The sequence below is a fragment of the Nyctereutes procyonoides genome, unplaced genomic scaffold (assembly GCF_905146905.1).
Source record: "Nyctereutes procyonoides isolate TBG_1078 unplaced genomic scaffold, NYPRO_anot_genome, whole genome shotgun sequence".
Lineage (NCBI taxonomy): Eukaryota > Metazoa > Chordata > Mammalia > Carnivora > Canidae > Nyctereutes > Nyctereutes procyonoides.
The window spans coordinates 67,251,641-67,275,988 of record NW_026575140.1 but is presented as its reverse complement, the minus strand read 5'-3'; the positions used below and the strand labels follow the sequence as shown (position 1 = coordinate 67,275,988).

The following is a 24,348-nucleotide window of genomic DNA, read 5'->3' as shown; positions in this document are numbered from 1 at the left end:
TCCCCACTAAGTGCAGAGGCCAATGCTGGGCTGAATCTCACAATCCTGAGATCATGACTTGAGTCGAAATCAAGAGTGAGATGCTTAACTGACCAAGCCACCCAGGCACCTCCATACTCCCAGATTTTCTAAAGAACTAGTTTTTTTATGATAGAAATAAAATTAATGTAATGAAGTAATGGGGTGCCTGAACTGAACATCAGGTTCTTATTTGGCATAGAGATGTGACCATCAAAAGCAAATTTATGAATCAGGAAGTGAAAGTTAGTTTCCTAAGACTCACCTCCTGACTGGGATGGGATTAGAGAAATCTCTGTATCTTATGCGGAACATGCTAAATTGGCGATTCTCAACTGAGCCACCTGAGGTGCCCCATACATGATGTCTTTAATTAAGGAGTTTCCATGAAACTTGTTTTAAGAAGAAGTAAATATATGGAAACAGTTTTATATACATTGTATTCTTCAAAAAGTAGAGTACTTAAACCAAATGATTAAGGTTAACATCACGAATGATGCCATGTACCCCATGATATAATGTGATGATAAGAGCAATTCACGTTTGTGTTATTCTTCAAAACCCAAACATTAGAGGAACCTCACACAAGCACAAACTGAGGGATATTCTATAGGTTAAATTGACAAGCACTCCTCCAGATTATCATGGTTAAAATAAACAAACAAAAAACAGGAAAAGATATAGCAACTGCCATAGACCAGTCACTAGGGAGACATGATAACTAAATGCAATGTGTTATCCAGGACTGGGTCCAAGAACAGAGAAAGTACATTAATGGAAAAACTGGCAAAATCTCTCATTCATTTGGGGAATATAAAAAATAGTGAAAGGGAATAAAGGCAAAAGGAGAGAAAATGAGTGGGAAATATCAGTGAGGATGACAGAACATGAGAGACACATAACTCCAGGAAACAAACAAGGGGTGGTGGAAAGGGAGGTGGGCAGGGGGTTGGGGTGACTGGATGACAGGCACTGAGGAGGGCACTTGACAGAATGAGCACTGGGAAAATCGAACTCCAATAAAAAAATATACAAAAAAAAAAAAAAGCCTGCAAAATCTGAAGAGTCAAGAATTTAGTTAATAGTAATGTACCAATATTGGTTTTGTGGTTTTACAGGTGTGCCATATAAGAGGATAACTTTAGGAAACTGAAAGGTGAGAGGTACCCAAGGACTCTCTACTATCTTAGCAACTTTCCTGAAAGTTTAAACTTCTTTTAAAACTAAAAGAGTATTTCAAGAAAAAAAAGCTGTGTTGGGCATCTGGATGGTTCAGTCAGTTAAGCTTCTGCCTCTATTTCAGGTCATGATCCCAGAGTCCTGGGATTGAGCCCCACATCAGGCTTCCTGCTCAGTGGGGAGTCTGCTTCTCCCTCAACCCCTCCCCTCTGCTTGTGATCTCTCTCTCTCTCTCTCTCTCTCTCTCTCAAATAAATAAAATCTTTAAAAAAAAAAAGGTAAAAAGAAGAGTTCTGACTCTGGTATGGCAGAGTGAGGTCTTAGCAGATTGACCACCCTACAGATAACAACTATAAATTCTGAGCAAAATACAAACAAGAACAACCACATAAGGGTTCTACAGAGTGAAGCTGGCATATTTGTGAGAGGAATTGAAACTTGGAAGGAGGCACCATCATTGGGTGAGTTTCCTGGGTTTGAGGCATTGGCCTAAGGGCAGGCTATAGTCATATCATGGATCAGGAACTAAACCTACAGAAGCCCCCAGTCTTTCTGGCCAAACCACAAGAGTACAGAGTCTGAGTCAGCCATAGCCACAGGAGAGTGAGGGAGGAAGTGTCATAAAGGAGGATGTCAGAGGAGGGAAATCTCAAATTCTGTATATGGACTGATTGGTGACATGCATGGAGCAGACTCAGAGCAACTTGAAGCTAAGGCTAAAAGAATTGGGCCAAGGTGCTGTTAAGTCTAATGAAGTTAGGTATCTGTTAATGATAGTTTGAGTCTAATCAAGTGAGTTGACTGTTAATGACAAAAACATCACTGTTTTGCAAATATAACAGGACTCAGAGTCTCCAAAACAAAATATTCATAATATCCAGAGTATAATATAAAATTTCTTGACATACAAAGAACCAGAAAAGGGAAAAGATAATCAGTAGAGGCCAATCCTAAAGAAAAGAACTTTAAACCAACTTCTATAATTGTGCTCACTAGGTAAAAAGAAAAGCCAATTGAAATGAATGAAAAGATTTCTCAGCAGAGAAATAGAAAATTTTAAAAAGAACCAAGTGAAAATTTTAGAACTGAAAACTGCAATATCTTAAATATTTTATATCTACATATATAAATATCCCCTATGTAGCCTTAGTTTCAGAATGGAAATGAAAGAGGAAAGAGTCAGTGAATTTGAAGTTACATCAATACAAATTGTCCAGTCTGAAGAATAGAGAAAACAGAGCTTCACATCAGGCTCCCTGCATGGAGCCTGCTTCTCCCTCTGCCTATGTCTCTGCCTCCCTCTCTCTCTGTGTCTCTCATGAATAAATAAATAAAATCTTAAAAAAGAAAGAAAAGAAAACAGACCTTTTAAAAAAAATTATGTTTTGATCTATTTGAGGTGGGGCAGAGAAAGAGGGAAAGAGAGAATCTTAAGCAAGCTCCACACTCAGCACAGACCCCAGTGCAGGGCTTGATCTCAGGATTCTGAGATCACAACCAGAGCTGAAATTAGAGTCAGACACTTAACTGACTAAACCTCCCAGGTGCCTCCAAAACAGACATTTTTTAATTCAAAATGCATTGGACTTGTTAGAAAATACCAAAAGATACAATATACATGTAATTGGAACTCCAGAAGAGGAGAGAGAGGGAATGGATGGAGTATTTGGAGAAATACTAATTTGGAAATCTCCCAAGTTCAGTAAAGATGTAAATGTAGAGATTTAGTAAGCTCAGTGAACCCCAAACAGAAGTATGAAGATAATTTCACCTGGTCATGTTATAGACAAACTGCTATAAGCCAAAGGTAAGAGAAAATCTTTTAAACATCCAGAGAAAAACAACACCTTGCATATAGGAGAACAAGAATTTGCATCACTGTGGCTTTTTCATCAGAAACTATGAAAATTTCAGAGGACAATGGAATGACATCTTTAAAGCATTAGAGGAAAAAAAATTAAAAATAAAAAAATAAAGCATTGGAGGAGAAAACTTCCAACCTAGAATACTATATCCAGCAAAAATGCCCTTCAAAAATGAAAGTGAAAAAATTCTTTTTAACTCTGAGAACTTATTCCAGCAGAACTTTGCTACCAAAAAAAAAAAAAGAGGAAAGAAAGAAGAAAGAAAGAAAGAAAGAAAAAGAAAGAAAGAAAGAAAGAAAGAAAGAAAGAAAGAAAGAAAGAAAGAAAGAAAGAAAGAAAGAACACTGACAGAAATTTTTCAGCCTAAAGTGAAATTTTATCAAAAAGAAGCTTGGATCTTTAGGAAGGATTGAAGAACATCAGAAATGGTATATGTCAGTCAATATTAAGAAAAATCTAGGTCATGATCAGTTGAAAATACCACCAGTCTAGCAGCTTGAGAAGCAGGCTCTCCTAGCCAGACACTGTAATACTGCAAAGAAACCAAAAATGTAAAGACTAATATCTTTGAGATATAAGACTGACAGCTGCCACAATAGTGAGAAATTCCCAGCTGTGTCAAGTTAAGGAGGAGCAAATCATAAATGTGAACTTCTCGTGCTTTCCCTTAGCACACAAATAGATTATCACATCTAAGAAATGGCCAGAAGGAGTCCTACAGCTCATATCTGATTCTCAGACTTGGGATCTCTGTCTGCCTGAAGAACAGACACTGCCTGAAGAACAGTATCAAGATGCTCTTGATAGATAACTAAGCTACAAAATGAGAACATTGTCCAAAGACATAGGAAGTGCGGAAATCTGACGGAACAGTCTATAAGAGGAATCAGAAGAATGAAACTTTTAACTTAAGAACCTAGCAGGAATCTTATTCCATAAACTCAGAAAGGCAAGAAAAGTCTATTTATGGATGAAATGCAAACCCGTGTTGAGCCTCCATGGTGCCAGCAGATCTCCGTGATGTCTTCCAAACAGGGGAAAGGCACTGACCTTCAGTCTGTGGTAATCACTACTGACATTACCTTCTTCTGTGTCCTTTACATTCAGAGATGTTCTCTGATGCCTTGCCACCTGTAGGGTATGGGTATCTTTGCTGATACTTAGGAGCAGGCCTCCCTGGTTGCTGCTCACAGTCATTGGCTGTGGGGTCTTTGTCTCTCCAGACGCACCTCAGCTGACAAACATCGGGTTCCCTGCTCACTCTCAGGGTAACAGACCTTCCCAGTTTTGAGGGTCTCTTTCCAATCTGCCTTGCCTTTTCTCTTTCTTGAAAATATACTGCTTTCTCCTTCTCTTGCTCTTATCACACGAGCTTAGGTCTTGGTGAAACTCTGAGATCGCCTTGATTTTGGAGTACTTTTGTTTTTAATTTGGTAAAGATGCCTGAGATTAAGAATCACTAAAGAAAGAGGAGTTCTAGATTCTTTTTGCAGAGAGTAGGAGAAAAGGTAAAACATAAGACTACATAAGTCAATCTCAGTGAGTTAACCCGACACACTTCATGAATCACTTAGTTTTGAAGTAATGTATGCTGTATATTAAACAGTAGAACATTGTGCAGCAATGAGGAGGAACAGACTAACACCACCTGCAGTGATATGAATAAGTCTCATGAATATAATGTTGAATGAAAGAAGCCAGATACAAAATAGTACATACTGTATGGTTACATTTATAATAAAACAATAACTATCCAGTTCTATTAGAAGTCAGGATAGTGGCAACTCATGCCTGAAAAGGAACAAAAACCATTCTCTCAAGGTGATTTTCTATTTCATAATCTAAGTTTCAGTCACATGGATGTGTTCAATTTGTGAAAAGTGTTCAAGCTGTACATGTAAGCATTATACAATTTTTTCTGTGTATCGTACATGTCAATAAAAAGTAAAAGTTAAAAAAAATACAAAGTGTTTTAAAGGGGTAATTTTCTTTAGCTGCTTTGAAAAAACTGCACAGGTCCAAAGAAAACACCGATTTTTCAAGTTTTTTGCTAAATCAAGATTTGACACAAATGAACCTAGAAAATATTCTGTTCAAGAAGGGTGAATACACCAAAGTGTTCTAAGGAACAATGGAAGATGAAAATTGTATGGTCAGTGGTAAAGGAGATGTAGTGCACTTTCTAATGCCCAATCCTGGGAGATTCTATATAGAGAAAATTGGTAAGCAACAGAGTTAGAAACAGATTACAAATACTTAAGTGTATTTTTCTGTAACAAGAAAACAGCAAGGGTTTCCAGCTTCATTAAGAAGATTTGAAGTATGACTTTAAAAGCTAGTGAGTAACAAGATCATATAGAAATAAACACTGAATTACTTTTAAGTTTAAGAATTAAATGTAGCAGTAGCTTCAGAAAAATTATTAATAATGATTTAGTCGTAAATGAATTGGTCTAAGAAGATTGTAATAATTAAGAATAGGTTTTCTGTGAAATAATTTACTCAGTTAAAATCCTGCTATATGTATAAATGTTTCTTTTCCTTACACGAAACTGGTTTCTGGGCCAAGATGTTTTTGTTAATATGCCAAATTTCTCTTTAATCTCAAATTGAGTATACTCTCTGTTTGTATGGTACTTAAAGCCACAAAAACACTCTGAGACAATTAGCCCAGTTTTTCAGATATGGAAGCAAGCTTAGAGATGTGAAGTGATCCACTCATCATCACAAAGCTTGCATGTGTTTTTGAAACCAGGTGTTTAGACTCCAGATCAAATATTCATTCCACCATGAGAGCTATACTTGTAAAAGAGCCATAAAGTAAGAAAATGGCCCTATCTTAGATCCATTCAGGAGGTTTTAACAGAACTATACTTGACCATATAGTTTTTCCTATTGGAGATTTTCCCCCTGCAGATTCCCCAGAGCTCAGTTAGACCAGAGTTGCCATGGCTTGTGGCTGCCTCTTAACAGGCTGTTGATATTTTGTCTGGATTGACAGTCTCAGATATGTTAGCATAAATGTGTTACATGTTTAATTTTTCTCTCCTATTTTCTTTGATTGCAGTTCTCCAGAACAAAAGGACAAATGGCTCTCTCTCCTTCAGAGGTATTTTTTTCAATGTACATATTCTTTATCTTTAATCTGTAGTTTAAAAGAATTAAATTCTTCTCTGCAGAATTATGCCCCCAAACTATTTGTCTTTTCCTTAGTAGAAATTATTCATTTATCCTCAAAATAAATTACTGTTTGAACTGTACACTGGCTACTACTTGCTGTAAACAATATTCTCTTCATTACATGTATCCCTTACTTTCTAGGAAAGAGAACATGGAGGCCTAGTTATAGCATTCTAGACAGAAATTAGTCAGTAATCTCTCCTACCTCCATGTCTCCAACCCAGCATTTGGAGCAGTTTCCTCAGAGCATGTACTAAGTTTCTATATATGGAAGGTTTTCTGCCAGTCATCTCAAAGATCAATTATTACCTCACCTTTGAGTGTACAGACTAACTGGTCAATTTAGGTTCATGTCTTATTTCCATAACCCTTCCTTCCTCCCCTCACTGCCTTCCTAAGGGAAGATTCATGCTCTACCCAGAGCTAAAGAGAAGTAAAAAACCATTGTCTTGGTTTGGCGTAATAAAGTGTCCTATCTGCTCCTGTACTGTCTCCTGTCCAGAGAAGGTAGGGAACTTGGAGGATGAAACACCACTCAGAGGTGCCTAAAGCGGACTGTGGTGCTCAGACCTCACTTGAAGTGGGTCTGCCACTCTTTTTTGTGCCCATACACCTCATGTCCTGAGAATTTTTTTAATTCTCTTCCAACATAATATATAACCAGATTTTGCTGAGTCTTTCCATCTGCCTTTTAAAACGTAGCATACAAGTATATTGAAAATATTAGCAAAATAGATTGATTTTCAAAGAAACCATTAGCGAAATCCCTCTGACTCAGTGTTGTTTTGGGTTGTTGTTGCATTTGATTAGATACATCAATCTAGAGAAAGAGAAGGACTACCCGAAGAGCATTCCCTCAAAATCTTCGCCAAGGACATTGGGAATTGTGCCTATGTAAGTGAATTAAATTCCAAGCCCCTGTGTAAAGCAGAGCACCATGGATGAAAAGACAGACAGGCAGGCAGACAGACATGTGGCTGTGTGTGTGCTGTGGAAGGCAGGCATTTAGAAATACCATTGTGGGAAAATGCATTTTGCTGGGTGTATGTATGTCTTTGTAAATGTGAAAAGTAAACTCTAGAGAAAATGAAGCAAGAGAAACTCATATTAACTACAGTATCTCACATTTACACTTGGAAAGAATATTGCTTGTCAGATGTCTCTTTCTTCCCTCTGGCATTAATGTTTTTCTGGATCCTTTCAATAGCAGCTGTAGCGGCTCGTAGTAAAATCATTTTCACAAGGATATATTTCCTATTAGGATTAAGCAATTTTAATTCCAACTTGTCACTTCCTAAGTAGAAGGTGGTTTTATTTTTTTTTTAATTTTTTTTAAATTTATTTATGATAGTCACACACCCAGAGAGAGAGAGGCAGAGACATAGGCAGAGGGAGAAGCAGGCTCCATGCACTGGGAGCCCGACGTGGGATTCGATCCCGGGTCTCCAGGATCGCGCCCTGGGCCAAAGGCAGGCGCCAAACCGCTGTGCCACCCAGGGATCCCAGAAGGTGGTTTTAGATAGTTCTTCATTCTCTGAGTTCTTAGGGATTGACTCCCTTGAGTTAATGAAATGGATGAGCCAGGAGAGATGACATTTTTAAGGCATCAGCATGTTACTACCTCACAATTTTTATCATACTGGTCAAATTAAAATTAAACCCACTTAGCCCTAGTTATTATTTATAATTTGATGACCGGAAAAATAGAATAAATGCCAAGGATGTCATCAGTGATGAATAAAATGAAAACTTATGAATATTTTTATGATACTATGCATTGCCATACTTTACAACGGCTCTGGTTCACACAGGAAAACGATGTAGTACAAAACAGTATGTTTTGGTCAAAAGCAAAAGTTATACAGAAGTTCTGACATGAGTGCCAGATGTCACTGCTTGAGGGAAATACTCAAATTTTTATGGTTTGAAACTACAAAGATCTGTTGTTGCAAAGTAGCAAAAAACAAACAAAAACCTACCTCTGTTTTTCTGCCAGCTTTGATTCAGTTGTTGTAATTGGGTTATAATTAGGATTTTCATGGAAAATCCCTTGAATTTTTTTTTTTTTTTACATTTTCAGTGTATGGAAAGCTTGTGCTTGAGAAACGACCAGAGTCCCACTGTCTTTGAAAGAGAAAATAAGAGATGTGGTTAGGTTAAGTGCTGTTTTTATCACTAGTACCCTGGTTAACCCAACAATGATATGACACCCTGTCCTTGGCTCTCTGACGTTGCTTCATAGCAAGAGTCTCCTTTCAGGAAGCCCTGCTTCCAGAAAGAGTGATGCCCCCCAAAATAGAAATGTTGGTATGGAAAGCATTCTTGGCCTTTAGTTAATATACAACCTGTCAGTGAATTCTGCTAACGTGGAAAAAAGAAAGCCACATTTTCATTTTTGTCTGTTTGTTTTCTTTGTTTACTAACCAAAGAGGACTGTCTGCTGAAATTCATTTGTTTCGTCTGCCAGAAAAGCATACAAGGAAAAACACACAACCTATAATTACTGTTTTGAATGAATGTATCAAATGTTAAGAAAAATCATTATCTTAGAAACCAGGTACATTGGAAGATAGTATTACAGGATAGATTCTTCACTTTACAAAAGACTTCATGAGAGAATTTCTTTAAAATTTAATTTAAGGATAGGTTTTCAGACTTAAAAGAATAAAAAGCAGGTGCCTTTCATAAAATTATATCTCAAGTTAAAGCCCAGTGTAAAACATCTATCTACTCTGGTAGAAGACAAACACTGGGATGGATGTTCTAAGCCCTGCCTGTTGGGTTCTGAGACACTTTTACATAGTCTTTGGAGTTCAAGAGCACAACTTGAAATCAATTAACAAACAACTTTAAGAGGTAATTTGTCATGTCAAGTAATCGGCCCATAGAGAAAAAGAATGCTATAATGGAAGGATAAGTGGTGAATTATCAGCAGATTTCACTTAATGTTATTTTTGTATCATTTTTGTTTTTATATCATTTTGTTTCTGCTTACACTACTTATTTATACCATTTAAGCCCTTATTTATACCATTTATACCATCACAGCCCTAATTACTGATTCACCTGATGATTATAGTATATAAAACCTGTGTGCATAGTAAATATTTCTTTTTTGATAGCATAGCATTGTCTTACATTTAAATGTCTTGGAACTCAGTGAACTCTATATAGATATCTCAAAATTATTTTAATTCCTTTTCTGTTTGCTGCAAACTATTTTTTTAAAATATTTTATTTATTTATTCATTTATGACAGAGAGACAGGCAGAGACACAGGCTGATCCCCAAACTGTCTATTTTTAAGTAGTAATTTCTAACTGTAGTTTAAGCACAGAGCTATCAGAGATCTCCTATTTAATAGCAGAGTTGGCAGTAGAATTGAGCTTTCTAAAATTCTCAGTCCTGTTTGCCCGACTCATTGGTTTTAAGGTGTCTGCAGATTTCGGGATCCCTGGGTGGCGCAGCGGTTTGGCGCCTGCCTTTGGCCCAGGGCGCGATCCTGGAGACCCGGGATCGAGTCCCACATCGGGCTCCCGGTGCATGGAGCCTGCTTCTCCCTCTGCCTGTGTCTCTGCCTCTCTCTCTCTCTCTGTGACTATCATAAATAAATAAAAATTTTAAAAAAAAGGTGTCTGGAGATTTCAACACTGAAAATCTCAGTAGCCACAGTGTTTGACATAGTGCTCAATACATAGTGGTTTTTAAAAATTCTAAACTTTCAATGTCTTTTTGTAGCCTGTTTTTATTCTGATTTAACCTCAACTTTTTACCATGCAAAGAAATTACTGTGAAACCCACACTGTGAAAACAGTCCTCAGGAAGAAGTAGAAGGTGATCCAGTGCTCTCCCTTTTTTATTACACTTTGCATTATAGAAATATAATTATGAAGATGTTATAGGGGACCAACTTCACTAGATTTGGCAGGAGTGGGGTTGTTGGAAAGGTAGTCCATGTACTCTCATTTGTAGTTAATCTTCTTGTTTCTTGCTTAAGGTCTCATATTTTGCGTGCTACATATTCTTTATATTAAGAGATATAGATGTTTTATCAAAAGGCATAAGATATAATGGAATGAAAGTAAATTATCGTCAAGGGTATGTTGTTCCACTTAAGTCATATGCTTTATGCTGTTAACACTTGAAATCAAAATTTGCTTTTAGGTAATCATTTCATAATAATTATCTATTCAAACCAAATTTCTTATTTTTTTTTCTGCAGTCTAAAACTATAACGGTAACAAATTCAGATACGGCAAATGAAGTTATCAACATGTCACTACCAATGCTAGGGATAACTGTAAGTTACTCTACTAAATATTCTTAATTAAAAACAAACTTTGATACTTTAGAGTCATATAAATATTATCCCTTTTATCATAAGATGGCTTATTATTAGTGATACCAAATTCTTGGTTTTTAGTCCCAAAAATGGAGAAAAAAAGGACAGTAAAGCTTATTAGATGCTACTCTCCTACTGACACTGTAAGACCTATGTGAACTAGAAAGTGTAATAAAATAAGGCTATAGTTTTAGAATGATGATAATGTATTTTTTATTGTATATGCTATATACATATACTATATGGGGGGGAGGTTCTTGGTGTAAGATTCTAATGAGAATGTTCTAAATTCCTTCCCACTTGTCACTCTATGACTGTTCTTCTCTTTCCCTATCTCCTTTTCTGATTCTTCTCCTTCGCCTAATTGTTTTCCTATTATCCCAAGATTTCATCAGTTTTAAGATGATAAATTCTGAAGGATTTGCTCTGTAGTAGAGTTTATACATGAAGAACACATAGCTAACATCCATATGCTATAGATCCAGGAGATGAGATGGCTGGTACCTCTAACGATTTGGTAAATTAAAAAACAAGCTTTGAATTCAATTGTGGAGTTAAAGAGCTTTAGTGTGCATACCACATTTCCCCCCATTTTGCATTTAGCTTCTTCTTCCTTCTGTTTTGTTGGGCAAAGGTGAGTTTTTGAAATTTTATTAAGTTCAAATTTTATTAATGGAAAAGATTGGCATATTTGAAGATGAGGTAGGAAGAACACTGGAAAGTTCTCCTTATTTCCTCCCTACTAGTAAATAAACACCACATGGTGGGCCTCATATTAACGGGAATGACCTTCTGAGGGTTGGAAGCTAAAGGAAGCACTCGAATAACACCATTTTTTGAGTAAGGTTCTCTGTAAATGTGAACAGTATTACTCCGATGTAACATAGCAGATGTTTAGATATGCTGCAGTCTCATAAGTTGTATTTAGATTCACTTGTACACAGTGTCATCATAAGCCCTTAAGTAAGTACTCAGAGAAATCAGACTTCAGAGTAAGAAATCTGATTTTTTTTAAGAAATCTAGCTTCTTTTAGTTAAATTTAATAATACATTTAAGGTATAACTAGATTTATATACACTGATAAAAGAGGCACTTCTGCATTGACTTCTAAGCTTATGTGTTTATATCTTGGAAGAAAGTAAGTAGTTTGAGGAAAAGGAAGGGAGATTAATGACATGACTCATTTATGCTTTTCCTATGAAAGAGTGATCCATCTCCTGAGACCAAAAATATTTCTATTCATTATAATTAAGAATTGAGGCTATTTGGTTATACTGTTCTATTCTAATGGATTATTATAGTTTTCAGACATGACAAAAAATAAAGGATTTTCATTAGATTGCTTGCACTCCCTATTTGCAATAAAATTTTTTGAGTCAAGGATGGGGAAAGAAGTGACAGTGTAGGAGAGGGAGCCAGAGGTTACTCTCCACAGCCAGGACCTTCCATTATAAGGTCAGGACCATGATTTTTCATCAAAAAATAAAGGCAAGAATATTGAATATTGCCAATTAAAACATTTTTCTTTATCCTCTCCTAGATGATGCAGCAAAGTCTACATAATTTAGTATTACTTCTTTGAAGTGAAATTTTTAGTATTGCTGGGCTGTAATTCTGCTGGTGAACAATCTCATTGTTTTCTATGACTGGGCATATTCTCTAGACTGAATTTTTGTCCCTTCTGCCCCCAGGACTGGACTTGCCCAAAATAAAATCAGTGTAGACTCTGCCAGCTACCTATCTCCTCAGAGCCTCTTGGTCATTCTCTTTTCTGCTCAGAAATAGCTGCATAAGTAATTAGCCTTTGAAATTTTACTTTTTCATCAGACACAGCAGTGTTTTGGCTTTCTGGATAACAAGGTGTCTTTGCAGGGGCCTGTTGGAGATTAAGTCCAGTATTCTCTGAGAAGTCCAGAGATATAGCAGAAGTCAGGATTCTAAAGAAGAGATTAACCTTATAGAAAACCAGGACATTCTTTCTGTTTTGTAAAGAGGCTTATAATTTTATGTTCTGTGGGCTACCTGTCATCATGAGGGCCTGTTTCCATTGCAGTCTGTGGATCCCCTGTCATCACTAGGAAAAAAGAGCAGGACTCCTGAGTCCTCTGCTAAGGATGAGACAAGGGAATATAGGTTGTAGCAATCAGCCTTGCCATCTTTAAAAACCATATCCACCCCCATGAACCTGAATAGTGTTTATATTGTCCTACTTTTTAACAAAACATAATAATGCAAAGAATAAAAAAAGTGTCCTTAGTCAATTACCAAACATGAAAGAATTATTATTATTATTATTTATTATTACTTCTTTTATTCCCAAGGGGTCTGAGAGAGATTACCAATTATGGGTCAATTCTGGCAAAGAAGAGGCACCATACCCACTTATTGGTAAGTTTCTTCAAAAATCTAAGATGGAGTTGTATTTTAATTATGACTAAATGTCTCAGAGAATTGGTCATGTGGTCCTAAATATAAGTACCATCAAATATTAAATCTCGTATTTATTTATTCATTCGATACATACCTATCAACCATTTCCTAAGTGCTGGGCAAATAACTGTCTCTTCACTCAAGCAACTAATGGTAGAGTTAGTTGGGAAGAGAAATGTAAATTTCCCTTTTTGCTCTTTTACCTTAAAAACAGAGGTATTTTGCAAACCTTTTTAAATGTTTTTTTTTTCTATAAAAAGCCAATATGTACTGGTATTCCTTTTCCCTGCATATTTATTTTTCACATTCAAGTCTTGAATTTCCTGTTCCCTTTTCTTCATATTACATTGCCTCTGTAAGATTATCTATAATCCCGTCATACATCTTAATTGATTAATGCATATTCAAAACCTGCCCAAGGCATCCGAATGAAAATGAGATTAACCCATTTAGAGTCCTTAAAAATATTCACTGACTTACCAGTTATCACTTCAAAACTGCTATTTCTCTAGACAGATTTCCCAGAATTTGTTTTAAGGAATTATTGGTTAAATAGATTGCATCTCACCTTGTTTAAATCATTCAGCTAAAAAATACTTCTTGATCAGTAAGGTCACTCCATGTGGTTAATAGAAATATAGCAATTAGGGATCCCTGGGTGGCACAGCGGTTTGGCGCCTGCCTTTGGCCCAGGGCACGATCCTGGAGACCCGGGATCGAGTCCCACATCGGGCTCCCGGTGCATGGAGCCTGCTTCTCCCTCTGCCTGTGTCTCTGCCTCTCTCTCGTGTGACTATCATAAATTAAAAAAAAAGAAATATAGCAATTAAAATAAGGGACAGTATCTGTAGTAGATCTTGAGATGATGAAAGTAATAATGATGAAGATGATGATTTCTGCTAACAATTTTTAAATGCTCACTATCAGCCATGTCCTGTGAAAAGCATACTATATGCGATATCTCATGTAATCCTTTCATTTACGTGAGAGATCACTACTGTGTAATTCAGGATGTTTCAAGTGATCTGAGTAATCAAAAACCAAACTTTTCATAAAATATATATTCTCAGACTTAAAATATATATTTTATATATGTCATGCACTTGTCGGAGGCCAAAATTCACTGCATTTCTGGTTTCTTTTTTAAGTTGTCATTTTTGTGAAAACCAAGTGAGCAACCAAGTTGTGATTAAAATCAAATGCTCAGGGGCACCTGGGTGGCTCAGTGGTTGAACGTCTTCCTTTGGCTCGGGGAGTGATCCCAAGGGGCCTAGGATCTGCCTTTGGCTCAGGAAGTGATCCCAGGGGCCCTAGGGTCCAGTCCTGCATTTGGCTCCCTGCAGGGAACCTGCTTCTCCCTCTGCCTGTGTCTCTGTCTCTCTCTCTCTCTGTCTCTCATGAATAAATAAATAAAATGTTTAAAAAAATAAAATAAAAGCAAATACTTAAAATAATTGTTTTCATAAAATAATTAAAATTCTTTAGGTGGTAGCTTTTAAGCTTAAAACAGCTTCAAACTTCACTGTTAAATCTCACTGAAAAAAGAAAATAACCATGGGACATGATTTAGCAAGAATTCTCCACTATATATTTCAGTGTGCCTTGGAAACTTCAATTGTAGTTTAGCTGCTGGCTATTTTTTTTTTTTTTTTGGCCCTTAATCCCTGGAAGCAGGTGTAATCCTCGATATTATTGGAACATTGATATTGTATACTTAGGCTAGATGGAAAGGAAAAGGAAGAGTTCAGAGTTAGATTCAGTGATAAATTAGGAATAGAAGAGAACGTATTTAAAAAAAAAGAAGAAAAAAAAAGAGGAGAACTTATTCTCTATATTTAAAAAGGCATATCTACAGCACAGTGGTACTTGAAGCTGTAAGTTAAGAAAATGCAATCACTGAAAAAACTAAAGAGCAAAAAGTCTTGTTGCAGTTAAATGTCCAGAGTTTAGTTTTTGTAGTTCGCAGATTCCTTTTTGAATCCTGTTTCTGTGTTTCTAATGCCCTGCAGTCTTCCTTCTGATTATCGCCTGTGAACACACCCTCAGAGGGCAACAGTGGGAGGGAAGCATAAATCAAACAAACTAGTCCTGATGCTCTGGAGTAACTCTGATTATATAACTGATAAGAAGTAATGAAATATCTTTTTCAGACACATGTCTTGTGTTGAATTATAGCAGTAATAGTGATGCTCAAAATACATAGTTCTTTGCCTTTACTATTTAGATAATACTAACCATTAAAGTTTACTTATTTGATCCTTATCACTGTGTGATAAGTAGGGTAAATATCTTAAACCGTGAATTTAAGGCTGAGAGATGTCAAGGATTTGCTGAAGATTTACAGATACAGTTAGTGTCAAAGGAGAACTCAAATACCTTTAAATAGTCTTGGATGCAAACATAGGAAAAATCAGCATCCTGCAGCTCACAAACTAATCTGTGCACTCCAAAGAAGATACTCTCTAAAGTTGTTTTTTTCTTTTTTCTTTTTTCTGCCCTCCTCCCACCACCTGCTTAAAACTACTTTGATAGGGCCACCTGCATTATGCCGTAGTCTCCAAGTCTAAGAGCATGCATAGTGATCATTCAGTTGACAAAAGGATTCTTTATTCCAGAAGTCCCAGCAGCAAATTGCAGTACATTCTAGTAGATAGCACACATGCTCATGGTGCCTGTCAGCCTAAAGTCTACATTGAGATTTTTCTCTGTGTAGGACACGAATATCCCTATGGAATTAAAATGAGCCATCTTCGAGACACGATGGTCCTGACACAGGGGTCAAAAGGCTCCAGCGCACCGTCCAGCCTTCAGGAGTCCCTCCTCACAGAGCAGCTGCCTCGGGAGGCACAGTGTCAGTTCATCCTGAAGCCCAGCCGCCTGGCTGCAGCCCAGCAACTAAGTGGTAAGTTGCTTCTCCTCCTTTGTGGAGACTTTGTTTAGCAAAAGTTTTTATTCTTAAAAGCAAAGTTAGTACAAAGGCAAAGGCCCAAACTTCTAGCCCGTTGAGATATTTTTTCTTTATAACTTCCTAAGTGTTTTGAAGGAAAATATGGATAATTTTATAAATCAGAGCATAGAGCGGTTTGGTCGTTCGTTGGCGGGTCTTCTGTTCTTTGCTCGGCGCCTGCAGCTCTCCGTTGGGCAGCAGCAGCGGCGCGGCAGTCGGAGGAGCGGTCTAAAACTTCAGCATTGGGTAAAAGAAAGTGGCCCAAACCAAGCAGACTGCCCGTAAATCCACGGGTGGGAAAGCGGCCCGCAAACAGCTGGCCACTAAAGCCGCCCGGAAAAGCGCCCCTTCTACCGGCGGGGTGAAAAAACCTCATCGCTACAGGCCTGGGACCGTGGCCCTTCGGGAGATCCGGCGTCACCAGAAGTCCACCGAGCTTCTGATCCGGAAGCTGCCTTTCCAGAGGTTGGTGAGGGAGATCGCCCAGGATTTCAAGACCGATCTGAGGTTTCAGAGCGCCGCCGTTGGCGCGCTTCAGGAGGCCAGTGAAGCGTACCTGGCGGGTTTATTTGAAGATACTAATCTGTGTGCCATCCACCTAAGAGAGTCACCATCATGCCCAAAGACATCCAGTTGGCTCGCCGGATACGGGGGGAGAGAGCTTAAGTGAAGGCAGTTTTTATGGTGTTTTGTAGTAAATTCTGTAAAATACTTTGGTTTAATTTGTGACTTTTTTTGTAAGAAATTGTTTATAATATGTTGCATTTGTGCTTAAGTCATTCCATCTTTCACTCAGGATGAATGCGAAAAGTGACTGTTCACAGACCTCAGTGATGTGAGCGCTGTTGCTCAGGAGTGACAAGTTGCTAATATGCAGAAGGGATGGGTGATATTTCTTGCTTCTCATGATGCATGTTTCTGTATGTTAATGACTTGTTGGGTAGCTGTTAAGGTACTAGAATTGATAAATGTGTACAGGGTCCTTTTGCAATAAAACTGGTTATGACTTGATCCAAGTGTTTAACAATTGGGGCTGTTAAGTCTGACCATACATCACTGTGATAGAATGTGGGTTTTTTCAAGGGTGAAGATACAAGTCTTAACCACAGTGTAACTTACAGTTTCCTTAAAAAAAAAAAAAAAAAAAAAAAGTAAACCTGGCAGCTATAGAATACACTATGTGCATTTATAATAGCTATTTTATATATTGTAGTGTCAACATTTTTAAGTTAAATGTTTTACATTCACATGTGGTGGGGAGTCTTGTCATTAAGGTGTGTGTAATTTAAAGTCCAGTTGGTTTTCTCCTAACTAGACTGCACTTGTTTTCATAATAGTAAAATGCTTTGCAAATCATACCTTGCATAAGTCCTCATTCTACCACATGTTAAGTAATCCTCTAGCTGATTAATGCAAACACTAATGGGGGGATTTTATTTGTAAGGGCTCTAGAATATAATACAAGTTATTCACACCAGCATCATCTGTTACTAATTCTAAACTAGTTAGTGCAGCTTTTCTTTGTGTTGTGGTTGGTCTCATAACTAGGTTGAGTTTTTCTCTACCAAGAGGGAAACAATGCCGAAGTTCTTTTCCTTGTGGAGTTTGTATTATAATAACCCTTAGAGTAAACTTGCTGTGGGGGAGGGGCACACAACTCCAGCTTTTTTTGAACCTCTGTGGGTTAACATGGTGCCGGGTTAGGTTACATCTGATACATGGTCCTGGGAAAAATCACTTTATAGAGATGGCCTTTCCAAGTGGTTTTAAAAATTATCCTTCTATCGAAGTCTTCTAGGTCAATTATGTATGTTGACTAAATTTACAAATAAACTTGTTTATTAAAAAAAAAAATTTATAAATCAGCAGTAGGTGTGATGGACTTGGAATCAGCAGCAAGTAGCAGCACCGTCCATTCCTTGCCGCTTCACTATTCTTTCCCCTTTAGCCTTATGCTCACCGCAGCGTCCAAGGCCCTGTGCCATACTACAGACCCGTCAAAGGCCCTTTCTGTACTGTAGCACGTTGTCACACTATGTGTTCCCCAGCCTGTGGATGATGGGTGTCAGGAGACTGTGATGGGTCTTGTATGGATAAGTGTGTGAAAACTAAGATATTTCCACAGTAATGTCTCCTTGGTCTACTAATCTAATCTGAATTCCCTGTGAATCTAGCCATTGTTTGTTCCCACCCCATAATAAAGATTCTAGAATGATAAAAATGATACTCAACAGTAAGAGGACCATTATTTACCCTAACCCAAATTTGAGCTTTAAGCCCTCAGTCTGAAAGTGAGATTGCATAGGGAACAGAATAAAATGTGTCATACAGGCTTAAATGTGAGTGGGGTAGCAGAAAACTGATGTTGCAACCTTTGTCAGTTCGAACCTGCTGGGGGATCCGATGAACATGGCAGCTCTTTTCATCTGCATTCCTCCATGCAGGCACACTCCCACCTGTCACTCAGTGGTGATAACCTAGCCTCAGACTTTATAGTTCACTGAAGTCCTCCACTCAGGATTGTAACACAGCTATAGAAGCTGTACGTGCACCAGTCAGCTTCTCTCTTAGGATGGCAGACTGAGTCCTGGGAACTCCAAGCCTGTTTCCTCACATCTTTGGGCCATTCTGTAGGGATATGATAGACACATTATAGTTTTGCATCCACTAATATGTGGGCTCTGTGAAGGCAGGTACTTTGGTATGTCTTGTTCACCACTATATTCCCAGCACCTGGAACAGTGCTTGGCATATATAAGTAAGTACTCAATAAATGTTTGTCAAATGAATTTATTTATTAATAGGTATGCTGTCATTGTTCTTTAAAGATATAAACGGAACGTTGCCTTTATAACTAAGCTGAGGAGAGTATCTTACTCTTCTCCCTTTATATTCAGTTTTTTAAAACTATTTCTCTGTGTCCCTTGTCAATTTTAAGTAATTTGACCAATAACTAGGAGTCAGAAATCCTAAGGGTTTTACCCAATTTTGCCAATGACTTGCACTCTGTTTATTAATCCTGATTCTCCCTCTTGGAAGTTAGGATAATAGTGGTCGCAGCTTTAAGGTGATTTATAGTAAATAGAATCAGGGATGGAGTAATCACAGACCAGTGGTGCCAACATAGCTGGGCATCAGAATCACCTATTACAGGTGAAGCAGTTCTGTGTTATTTTAACACATAAGATTTTGAAGACACTCAGTATTAGGCCCCCACACCTATAACCCCTACCGGCATCAGCCTCCCAAAAACTACCGACCCTGGACCTCAGTGTACCCACAAATCATGACCCCCCCCCCCCCACCCGCCAAACAGACGTGTCCAGAACACAGCCCCGCCGCGCCCCACAAATACCGCACCCCACATAAATAAACAATCAGCATAAAACCACACACGACCAATCTACACCCAAACCAGACCACCCCGGACACTACCTCCGCATTCCAACCAAACTACTAGTTGTCCACCCCACAATCAACCAATGCGCCACCGAACCTGCCAAGACATCCGCCATAAACTTCTCAGACCTCCTCTAGAAACACAGAAAAACACCACAAAGCCCCACACAAAACCCAACGCATCGTACCTATACCCCACAGGATTTTCATTCTAAAAGCATATAATTTTAATTGAGCATATTCTCTTCTGAGACATTTGTCGAATTTGTTATTCTTTTGATATTTGCCTTTTAGCATGTCATTGCGCATTAATCACTTACTTTTGAAAATTAGAAGCTCTTTGATTACACATTTAAAGGATCTTGAAATACGGAAATTTCCTTTGTACTTGCATTGAGGGTTAAATACCCCTGGAACTATACTCTGAGCTCAGAAAATATATCTGCTACAAATTTAAGAATGGAGATCTTGGTTCTTTTAACTTTTCACAGCATGAGAAGTGTAAAAACAGCTCAACGTTGTCAGTTGTGGTTAAATGTCACTTGTCTCAAAATGAAACTTTCAAAAGTTTTATATGTAAGCATTTTTTGCCTTGTAATTTAGGTTAAATTCATTAAGAAACATCATCAAATTTGCAATAAAAACTAATTTCCAAAGCCATTCACCACTAGGAAAATTTTTCTCATTCATAAAAATTTCAGTCTCAGCTGTAAGTTCAAAAATCACTGTACAGCTTTATCCCTGCTAAGCCATTCAGATGCCATGTAATAGCATGCAGGCTACTCACAGAAATTCACAGAAATGGCGGTAGGTAAGCCCAGTGGATGAAGTTTACTGTTGACACTGCTGATGCAGTAACACCTGATAGATGCATATATTTCCCACACAATACTACTGATGAATAACATAATGAACAACCATTATAGGCAGTAAACACTGCATTTTCATGAGCTTTGTAAATTTGTCAAATTACATCTTTTTCTGCTCCACACACTTTTACCACCAAAGCAGATTGCACTTTAGGTTGTAGTGAAGTATTCCAAATTTCTTAAATTCTTTGAAAATATTCTCACCTATAGTGTCCCATGCAAGACTATTCAGGGCTAATAACTCAGTCACTTCAAACAAAGCACTGACTTCTTGAATAAACAACTGAGCAGTATTGGTAGCATCTGCCAACTATTCAAGAACCAAGGATAGTGGCCCGAAATAATTTGTCCTGTTTTTTAGTTTCTTATTGCTGGGAATGTCAACTATTCAAGGAGCTGTTCTCACCATAAGGCTAATAGTCTTAAGTCTAGTTTCTCTGTACACATCTTCATCTACTGCAAACACAGAAAATTTAAGTAGCTCCCTGTTGGTAAATAGTTTTCCTTCTATTACTAACAATGAGCTACTCAGAGACTGACTTTTGTTGGAACCTCATTTTTTGTTTTTTGTTTTTATTTTGGGGAAGAAATTCTGCAGTGCTGAAATATTTCATTTTAAGTATTATGAATTCTTGGGGCACCTGGGTGGCTCAGTGGGCTGTCTGCCTTCAGCTCAGGTCATGATCCCGGGGTCCAGGGTCAAGTCTTGCATTGGGCTCCTGCTCAGTGGGGACTCTGCTTCTCCCTGTGCCTCTATCCCCTGCTTGTATTGTCTCTCTCTTTCAAATAAATGAATAAAAATCTTTTTAAAAAATATTCTGAATTCTTATAATCCTTACTTTTTCCAAGTTGGGAATATTGTAATGAGTTCTTGGTATAATATCAACATATATTGTGTTCTTCTACCACAACTGTTACATCATTGCATGATTAGCACAATACTTTGCTATTTATTATAATAATAAAGTCATCCGCACAGCTCTCTCTGTGCCTTAAAAGCTCAACACTAGACATGACAGGTAATGAAAAATTAAAATTTTACAGTATCAGGATATACAAGCCACTCAAAACACCATCCAGATATAAATATGTCACTGTAGTTTGCTGTATTGAGCAGCCGTGCTCATAGTCAAATGCTTTTCTTTTCCTGTGTCTATTGAAATGATTGTATGATTTTTATCCTTTACTTTGGTAATGTGTTGCACCACGTTGATTGATTTGCCAGTGTTGAACCATCCTTTCATCCCCAGAATAAATTGAACCTAGCAGATGATCCTTCTAATGTATTGCTGAATTTGGTTTGCTAATAGATTCTTGAGACTTTTGCATCTGTGTTCATTAGGGATATTGGCCTGTAATTTTCTTTCCTCTGTCTTTGGTTTTGGTATCAGGGCAGTTCTGGCCTTTTAAAATGAATTTGACAGTGTTCCTTCTTCTATTTTGTGGAAGAGTTTGAGAAGGATTTGTATTAATCCTCTTTGCCTATTTGGTAGAATTCCCCAGGTTAAGCCATTTGGTCCTGGTGTTTTGTTTGTAGAGAGCACTTTACTGATTCAATTTCCTTTTGAGTAATTGGTCTGTTTAGATTTTCTACTTCTTCCATTTTTCAGGTTTATAAGGTTGTATATTTCTAGGAATTTATTCATTTCTCCTACATTGTCCAATGTGTTGGTGTATAATTATTCATAGTAGTCTCTTATTATCTTTTATATTTCTGTAGTATCAGCTGTATTGTCTCCTCTTTCCTTTCTGATTTTATTTGAGCCTTCTTTTTCTCAGTGAGCTAGCTAAAGATTTGTCGATTTTCTTTATCTTTTCAAAGAAACAGCTCTTGTTTTCATTGATTTTTCACTTATTACTTTAGTCTCTGTTTCATTTATTGCTGCTCTGATCTTTGCAATTTCCTTCCTTCTACTAACTTTGGGCTTTGTTTATTCTTCTTTTTCTAGTTCCTTGAAGTGTAAATTTAGGTGGTTTATTTCAGATTTTTCTCATTTCGTGGGATGGGCATTTATTTATATGAACTTTTCCTCTTACAATTAACTGCTTTTGCTGTGTCCCTTAAGATTTAGTATGTGGTATTTACATTTTTATTTGTGTCAAGGTATTTTTTATTTTGATTTAATTTTTTTGGCCCATGAGCTTTTCAGTAGTTGTTTAATCTCCACATATTTTCCAGTTTTCTTTTTGTAATGGATTTCTAGTTTCAAACCATTATAGTCAGAAAACATACTTGATATGACTTCACCTTCTTAAATTTGTTAAAACTACTTTTGTGACCTAATGTCTCTCTTGGAGAATTTTTCCATTTGCACTTGAGAAGAATGTATATTCTGTTCTGTTTGGGTGGAGTGCACGCACTGTATGTATGGTAAGTCCATCTAGTCTACCATGTCATTTAAGGCCAATATTTCCTTATTGATTTTTTTTTTGGTCTGGATGATCTATCCATTGATATAAGTGCAGTATCACAGTCCTCTACTATTATTATATTGTCATCTATTTAATTCCTTTATGTCTGTTAGTATTTGCTTTATATATTTATGTACTCCTATTTTGGATGTATAAATATTTACAAACATTATATCCTTTTGTGGATTGACCTCTTTATCATTATGTGTGATACCCTTCTTTGCCTCTTATTACAGACTCTGCTTTACAGTCTATTTTGTCCAGTGTGAATATAAGTATAGCTTCTTCTTTGCCTCTTATTACAGACTCTGCTTTACAGTCTGTTTTGTCCAGTGTGTTATAAGTATAGCTTCTCCAGCTGTCTTTTGGTTTCCCATTTGCATGGAATATCTTTTTCTGTCTCTTCATTTTCAGTCTATGTATGTCCTTAAATCTGAAGTCAGTCTCTCAGAGGTAGCATATGGATGAGTCATGAAGTTTTTGTTGGTCCATTCAGCCACATTATATTTTCCATTCTTTTTTTTTTAATTTTTATTTATTTATGATAGTCACACAGAGAGAGAGAGAGAGAGAGAGAGAGAGGCAGAGACATAGGCAGAGGGAGAAGCAGGCTCCATGCACCGGGAGCCCAACGTGGGATTCGATCCCGGGTCTCCAGGATCGCGCCCTGAGTCAAAGGCAGGCGCCAAACCGCTGCGCCACCCAGGGATCCCATATGTTTTCCATTCTAATTGGAGTTTTTAGTCCATTTATATTTAAAGTAATTACTCATAGGTATGTGCTTATTGCCATTTTGTTCTTTTTTTCTGGCAGTTTTATAGTTCCTCTGTTCCTTCTTTTCAGGTTCTCTTCCTTTGTAGTTTGATGATTTTTTTTAGTGGTATGCTTTGATTAATTTCTCATTTATCTTTTGTGTATCTTCTCTGGGTTTTTGTTTGGTGGTTCCCATGAGGCATACATAAAACAAATTTATAACATTCCTACTTTAAATTGATACTAAGTTTGGACACTTTCTGAAGCTCCCCATTTTTATTCTACCCCTGCTGTGTTTCACATTTTTGATGTCACATTTTACATCAAATTTTCACCAAGTGTAACCCTTAACTAATTATCGTAGTTATTTATTTTTACTACTTTTGTCTTTTAACCTTTATACTAACTTTATAAGTGATCAATCCATTATCTTATTATATGTTTACCATTACCATTGAGAGTTATATTTTTATATGTTACTAATTAGTTATCACTAATTAGTGCCCTTTTTTTCATCTTAAAGAAGTCCCTTTAACATTTCTCGTAAGGCTGGTTTAGTAATGATAAACTCCTTTAGCTCTTGCTTTCCTGGAAACTTTATTTCTTCTTTAATTCTGAATGATAACTTTGCTATGTAGCATATTCTCCTTTGGAATTTTTTTTCCTTCAGCACTTCAAATATATTATGTTACTCCTTCTAGGCTGCAGAGTTTTACTAAAAGATCAAATAGTCTTATGGGGGTTCCCTTGTATGTAACGAGTGGCTTTTCTCTTGATGCTTTTTTTTTTAAGATTTTATTTATTTATTCATGAGAGACACACACACAGAGAGAGAGAGAGAGAGAGAGAGAGGCAGAGATATAGGCAGAGGGAGAAGTGCTCCATGCAGGGAGCCCAATGTGGGACTCGATCCCTGGACTCCAGGATCATGCCCTGAGCTGAAAGCAGACCCT

The 24,348-nt window shown here is 37.3% G+C and overlaps 1 protein-coding gene and 1 pseudogene across 1 annotated transcript in view; both read left to right on the top strand.

Moving 5' to 3' along the window:
- The window catches only part of ARHGAP20 (Rho GTPase activating protein 20), a 134,720-nt gene that overhangs the window by 88,019 nt on the left and 22,353 nt on the right, over positions 1-24,348 (top strand). The window contains 6 exon segments of the mRNA XM_055306426.1: positions 6,130-6,171; positions 7,053-7,096; positions 7,099-7,136; positions 10,465-10,542; positions 12,907-12,973; positions 15,729-15,917. Of these exon segments, the coding sequence (XP_055162401.1) occupies positions 6,130-6,171; positions 7,053-7,096; positions 7,099-7,136; positions 10,465-10,542; positions 12,907-12,973; positions 15,729-15,917 (458 nt within the window).
- Positions 16,213-17,335, top strand: LOC129497809 (histone H3.3A-like; annotated as a pseudogene).